The sequence below is a fragment of the Leptopilina heterotoma genome, unplaced genomic scaffold, assembly GCF_015476425.1.
Source record: "Leptopilina heterotoma isolate Lh14 unplaced genomic scaffold, ASM1547642v1 Lhet_220, whole genome shotgun sequence".
Taxonomy (NCBI): Eukaryota; Metazoa; Arthropoda; class Insecta; order Hymenoptera; family Figitidae; genus Leptopilina; species Leptopilina heterotoma.
This window is the reverse complement of record NW_025110938.1, coordinates 880,416-887,678: the sequence shown is the minus strand read 5'-3', so window position 1 is coordinate 887,678 and position 7,263 is coordinate 880,416. Positions and strand designations below refer to the sequence as shown.

Here is a 7,263-nt window from a genome sequence, read left to right as displayed (position 1 = left end):
CGATCCGAGAGGTTTAAAATTTTTGTGGTAAAAATAGAGAAAGAGAATTAATTCTTTCCTTTTACTAAAATATTCAATAAAATCTGGTTTCAAACTTTCATTATTTAAAGAGGACTTTTAATCAAGATGAATCGACAAACACTAGGAATTTATATTCCTAGAAAGAGTTTCTTTCTTTTTGGTAATTAAAAGAAGAAGTTAATTTTTTAAAATTCACAAGTACTGTCATATTTAAAAAAACAGGCTGGTAAGAGTAATTTCAAAAATAGAAATTTAATGTGTATAAAAGAGGCAGAGTTCGGAAGTTGTTACTTCAGTTAGAGGGAGTTTGAATTTTGCCGAGTGGAAGCACAAAGGCCAACAAAGAGAAACAAATGCAGTGAAGTTAAAAAAAAGAAACATTGTAGACAGAGTAAGAAAACAAGAATGAGGATAAGACTGTGCGAGAAGATGGCAAAAAGAGAGGGAATAAAGAGTCAGTGAAGTGATGCGAGAAAGAGAGAAGAAAGAGAGACGCAGAGAGTGAGTGGGGCTGCAACGAACAACTGAAGCACGTGGAGCCATGCCGACATTCTGACTCTCCTTCAGTAGTGCATTCACTGCCTTTTCGAATACTTGACCGAAAAACAATTCACAAATTCTAAACCTTTCAAAAGAAAAAATTATTCAAAAAAGAAAAATTGAAAGAAAAATTGATAGAAAAATGTGAAAAATAGAAAGAGAAAAAAAACAATATGTGATAAATTGTAATCAATAACAAAAAAAAAAATTGCTCTTGTGGTGATGAAAAAGAGCATATCGGAAATGAACGAAATTTTCGGGAAATTTTTAATTTATTTAATTTTTATTAACATAGTGTCAGTGTATTCAAATCATGAGCATCATGGTGGTTACAATCATAGGAATGGTTGGCCAATTAGGCACAGTGTACAATCGCACAATCGACATAATCATGAGAATAATGGTCAGTGGGGTCAGGCGATGAGAAATCATTTTCAGGAGACCACGAGAAATCCAATGAGTCAAGAGGTCATCGGTAAGGATGATTTCAAGGACATCGAAGAACGTCTCGAGAATAATAATAATAACAATATACGTCATCACGTGGGTCATCGTATTATTAACGATATCGATCAACGAACAACATTTAGAACGGATAAATTCAGTGCAATGATCAATCAATATAGTAGTGGAAATCAGGCACTGGCCTACGCTACTTTCCATGATAATTATCGTCCGAGAGAAAACAATCCACCGGTATATCTTCACGTGACGACGACAACGACGCCGAGTACGTACAACAAACATCATTCTGGGTATGTTAATGATAACCTTAATTTTAGTTAAACCCCCTTAATTATTTTATTTTATCATATTTCATCTTCATCATTTTTTTTCCAACAATTTTCTCTGAAAATTATCGTGTGCCTTATTTCTTAAGTTTACGAAAATTATTCTTCTTCTTTGAAGTTTGAAAACAAATTTAATTTCCATCAAATTCAATTTCATTAATTCTATTAACAATAGAAAAAAATGTCGCTAATGTATGTAAAATATCTTACGAGGGGGGAGGAAGGGTAAAATTCCAGTAAATCAAACTGTCATTTGACCGAAATTCTATGAAATCATAGTATTATTTAACTGAAATACTAAAAAACTAAACCGTAATTGAACTAAATTGTCATTTAACCGAAATCCCATTAAATCAAATTGTCATTTAACCGAAATTTCAGTAAATTAAATTGCCATTTATCTAAAATTCCAGTAGAACACACTAGCATTTGACCGAAATGCTAAAAAACTAAACCGAAATTAAACGATACTGTCATTTGACCGAAATTCCATTCAAACAAACTGTCATTTAACCAAAATACCATTAAACGAAACTGTCATTTGACCGAAATTACATTAAAACAAACTGTCATTTGACCAAAATACTAAAAAACATAAACCGAAATTAAACTAAATTGTTATTTGACCGAAATCACAATAAATCAAACAGTTATTTAACCGAAATACTAAAACTAAACCGAAATAATTTAACCGAAATTAAAATAAATTGTCATTTGACCGAAATTAAAATAAATTGTTATTTGACCGAAATCCCATTAAATCAAACTGTCAATTAACCAAAATACCATTAAACGAAACTGTCATTTGACCGAAATTCCATTAAAGCAAACTGTCATTTGACCAAAATTTCAGTAAATTAAACTGTCATTTAACCAAAATTCCAGTAGAACACACTGTCATTTGACCGAAATGCTACAAAACTAAACCGAAATTAAACTAAATTGTTATTTAATCGAAATCCCATTAAATCAAACTGTCATTTAATCGAAATTTCAGTAAATTAAACTGTCATTTCACCGAAATTCCAGTAGAACACACTGTCATTTCACCGAAAGTCCGGTAAAATAAATTGTCATTTAACAGAAATTCCAGTAAATCAAACTGTCATTTGGCCAAAATTCTATGAAATCACAGTGTTATTTAACTGAAATACAATTACACGAAACTGGCATTTGACCGAAATTCTATTAAATCGAAACTTTCATTTAACCGAAATACTAAAAAACATAAACCGAAATTAAACTAAATTGTTATTGGACCGAAATCACATTAAATCAAACAGTTATTTAACCGAAATACTAAAAGTAAACCGAAATAATTTAACCGAAATTAAAATATATTGTCATTTGACCGAAATCCCATTAAATCAAACTGTCATTTAACCAAAATACCATTGAACGAAACTGTCATTTGACCGAAATTCCATTAGAGCAAACTGTCATTTGACCAAAATTTAATTTTTTCTTATTCTTACAATTAGTTGAATAAAAATTCGAATTTAGTTAAATAAAATTTTAGTTTAATAGAATTTCGGTTAAATTACAGTTCGGTTTAATGGAATTTCGGTCAAATGACAGTTAAATTTGTCCAATTAAACCAAATATTATTTACCTGAACTTCTGGTAACCAAAGTTTCATTTAACCAAAATTTTATTAAAGTGAACAAATTTTAAAGAAGTTTTTAAAAAATTCTGGTAAATCTAAACTTTATGGAACCGAAATTCTATTTAACCAAACTATTATTTTTATGAACTTGTGTTTTATCGAATTTCCATTAAGTAAAATATTTTATTTTGCAGAATTCTCATTTAACAGAACTTTTCTTCAGTTGAATTCTTACTGAAAATAATTATTTTTATTAACATTTGCATTTTTATTTAGCAGAATTTTCGGTTTAATGGAAATTCGGTCAACTGTCAGTTTGGTTAAATAAAATTGCGGATAATAGAATTTTATTCGAATTAAAATTCTGTTTAATACAACATTATTATTATTATTATTATTTATTTATAGAAATTCTAATAATTTGCGTATTTTGTTCGATTTTAAAATAAAAAATACAGAATTTCTGCTAAACAAAAGTTCGGTTTAATGGAAATTCGGTCAAATGACAGTTTGGTCCACTAAACGGAAATTTTCTTTAATCAAACTGTCTTTTGACCGAATTTCCATTAAACCGAACAATAATTTAGCCGAAATTCTGTTTTTTCATTCTGAAATCGACAAAAATTTGAAAATTATTTGAGAATTTCTATAAATAATTGTAATGCTGCATTAAACAGAATTTTAATTTTAAAACAATTCGATTTAATTGAATTCTTTTTAGAAATAACTTTCATATTTAGCGAAATTCGAATTTTTATTCAACTGAAATTCGGCATTAAAATTGAAATTCTAATTATAGGAACTTTTATCTTTACTTAACAAATTCTTAACGAATTTCTATTTAACAAAACTTTTACTTTTGTTCGTTTCTCTTTAAAAATATTTTCCATTTAGCAGAATTCCAGTGTAAGGAAAACTTTTATTTAACCGAATTTTCATAAAAACTATTTTCATTTAGCAGAAATCTTATATTTTCAAAAACTTATTTAGGGTTCATTTTTTCAACTTCTGTTCATTAGACATTCTGTTAAAAATGTTAAAATTTAATTTTATTTAATTAAATTTTTATTTAACTTCATTGTATTTAATTTTATTTAATTTTATGTTATTTTTTTAATTTAAATTTTTGTTGGTTAAAAATTCTGATTATTCACAGTTTTTCTAAGGATATTAAATTGAGACAAGAAGCGAATCTAAAATGTTCGCAATACTTTTGTTTCGCTTTTTATTAAAGCGAATTTTATCAAATTGAGACAAAAAGCGAATCAAAAGTGTTGCTAAGCAACATTTTTGCTTCGCTTTTCGTTCTCAATTTGATATCCTCAGAAAAATTGCGATTAAAAATTCCGTTAATTAGAAATTCTCCCAATTAGAAATTCTATTTACTACAATTTGTCTTAATTTAGAAAATTCCATTAAAATAGAGTAATTCTATTGAATAAAAATCAAATGGAAAAAATTTTCCAATAATTATATTCTTAAGATGATTACAAATAATATTGTGTTTGAAATAATCGTCCGGAAAGTGAAGGTAATCATATTGCACGTAGGATAATTTTTTCTCGTCTGAAAATCCCCCATTATTTAAAGCCAACATCCTCATCACACGAGATCGTGAATCGATTCGTTTGTGTCTAATGAGGATTGATAATAAATTCTACTGCAAGATCGTCTACTGCATCAAGACTGTACATATATATATATACTTATCAATTCGTATATTCTTTTCTTTGAAAGTGAATGGAAACTCGTGGGAGAATAAATTGTACTATAAGCTTGAAAGAGAGTTTCAATTCAATAAATACTCTTTGAATTATGTTGCGAGTAAGATTTAAGAGTGGACGTTAAAATTAAAATTAAAATCAAAAATTAAATATACCATTCATTTAAATATACCATTAAATATACCAAGAAATAAAAATCTTCAGTTTTAAAAATTCTTGATGAATGGTATTTAATTTTTTATTTTGATTTTAATTTTTTCTTTTTTTCTTTTCTTTTTATTAATGAAAAGAAATAAAAATCTTCAGTTTTAAAAATTTCTGATGAATGGTATTTAATTTTTGATATTTAAAATTTTAACGTAATATTTTTGTTTCTTTTCGTTAATAAAAAGAAATAAAAATCTTCAGAAATTAATAAGAAAAAAAAATTGAATCTACTTCTAGTTCTACGCAATATTTAAAAAAATTCCCTATATAAAAATTTTTTATATTTATAAATTCACTGTTAACATAAAAGTATCAAATTACAACGAATTGATACCAAAAATGTTGATCGAATCAGAAATTGATTCAAATTTATTTATTTAAGGTTATCAATTTGATAATTTTAAGAAAAATGTGAACAGAAAAAATTGTTGAATTGTTTTTTTATTTGGTTTTTTTTTTTGTAAAGTCTGATTTGTCAAGTTTCTGTTGCTTTTTTCTTTTTTGCTGAAAAGAATTTTTAATTTTACGCAGGACGGTTCAATTTCCTTCCAAGTCAATTCCCAAGTCACTTGCTATTTATAACATGATCTTTTTCATTTGTTGCGCTAATCCTATATATATAAACTTGCACGGTAATAAACGTGATAGTTTCAGACAAACGGAAGTATCTCGTAAACTTTGACATTAGATTTATATTATTACGTAATTTAATCTTAATTTACACTCCAAGTTTTCGGAATTATAGGAAAAAATTGCAAATAAAGAAATTATTAAACTCAAATTTTATTCAGTTACATAAAATTGGTTCATTTCTTCGTGTTTTAAATATTGTAAATTTAGTTCATCTGTATATTTATTATTCATCAAATATAATGAAAATCGATTTATGAATAATAATTAATGACATACATAATTAATTAATTCGGAAGTACTTTTATTATCTAAATTATCAATTTGCCTTATTAGTTTAAAATTTAAATTCTAATTATGTGGAGGATAATTTTTATAAAATCGATAAAAATGAAGAAAATGGAGAAAAATAAAAATCGAAAGGTTGAAGTCCTTAGTATTTAGTAAGAAAGTGCAATGAATCGTTGAGCCTACCGTGTGCAAGGGAATAGAAGGACCGCTGCTCAAGTTACCCAGATGTATATATGCCTCGAGTGAAAAAAAATATTATAAACCTGTCCCTATGTGTTTGTGTGCGTCAGCATAAGTACTACGGTGCACCTTTTACGCATTATCAGGCGCGCAGCACGCAAATACATTTTTTATTTTCAATTTTTATTTTTTTTAATCTTTTATATATATTATATATATATATATATATATATACTTCTTTGCCCCTTGAAGCTCATACTTATAAGTTATAGGCTACACGGAGGCTTCGTGCAATCTGTATTTCGCGTCAAAGATCACGCCTACTCAACGAAACGGGCTTTCACTGGGAAAAATAAATTGGTTGATTTAACGAAATTGCTTTCTTAACGTGCGCTACTCCATTTGGTACTCTATTCTAATAAATGAATATTGCAATATTAGAAAGTTTCTTATGTCGTTTACTTCCTCATTAATTAGTCATTATTTTTCTTCGAGAGATAGAGAGAGAAAAGAGGAACATAATAATTTATTTTAAAAAGAATGACAAGAAATAAAACATAGTAAAAAGTGTTTCGTGATAAAAGAAAGAGCATACGAAAAAGAAGATAAGAGCATCAAAATGAAAAAGAATAAAAATAAGAAAAAGAATAACAATAAAAATAAAAAAGAAGAATAATAATAAAAAGAAAAAGAATAAAAAAAAGAAGAATAACAATAAAAATAAAAAAATAAAAAAGAAGAATAATAATAAAAAGAAAAAGAATAAAAAAAGAAGAATAACAATAAAAAGAAAAAGAATAAAAAAAGAAGAAGAATAACCAAAAAAAAGAAAGAAAAAAAGAAAAAGAATAATAAAAAGAAAAAGAATAAAAAAAGAAGAATAACAATAAAAAGAAAAAGAATAAAAAAAGAAGAAGAATAACCAAAAAAAAGAAAGAAAAAAAGAAGAAGAATAACAATAAAAAGAACAAAGAGAAGAAAAAGAAGAAGAACGAAAAACAAAACAAATTATGAAGAAAAGAATAAAAAAGAAGAAAGGCGAGAAAAAGTACAAGAAAAGTAAGAAGGAAGAAAGAAGAACATCAAGAAGAAGAACAATGACAGGAAAAAGAATAAGAACGATAAGAAGAAGAAGAAAATTATTAAAAACAAAATTAATTAAATTTATTTAAAATTCAATTATTTTCATAAATAATAAAATTCTTCTCAGGAATTCAATTACTATTTAAAATTTTAATAATAATCGTTCGCAAGAATTCAATTATTTTTAATA

The 7,263-nt window shown here is 26.4% G+C and overlaps 1 protein-coding gene across 1 annotated transcript in view; it reads left to right on the top strand.

The window, feature by feature from the left end:
* The first annotated feature begins 520 nt into the window (after positions 1-520).
* Positions 521-7,263, top strand: part of LOC122502087 — a 27,346-nt gene continuing 20,603 nt past the window's right edge. Inside the window, exon 1 of the mRNA XM_043611976.1 lies at positions 521-1,316. Within this exon, the coding sequence (XP_043467911.1) occupies positions 784-1,316 (533 nt within the window). The 5' untranslated portion in view covers positions 521-783. The remainder of the gene's footprint in view (positions 1,317-7,263) is intronic.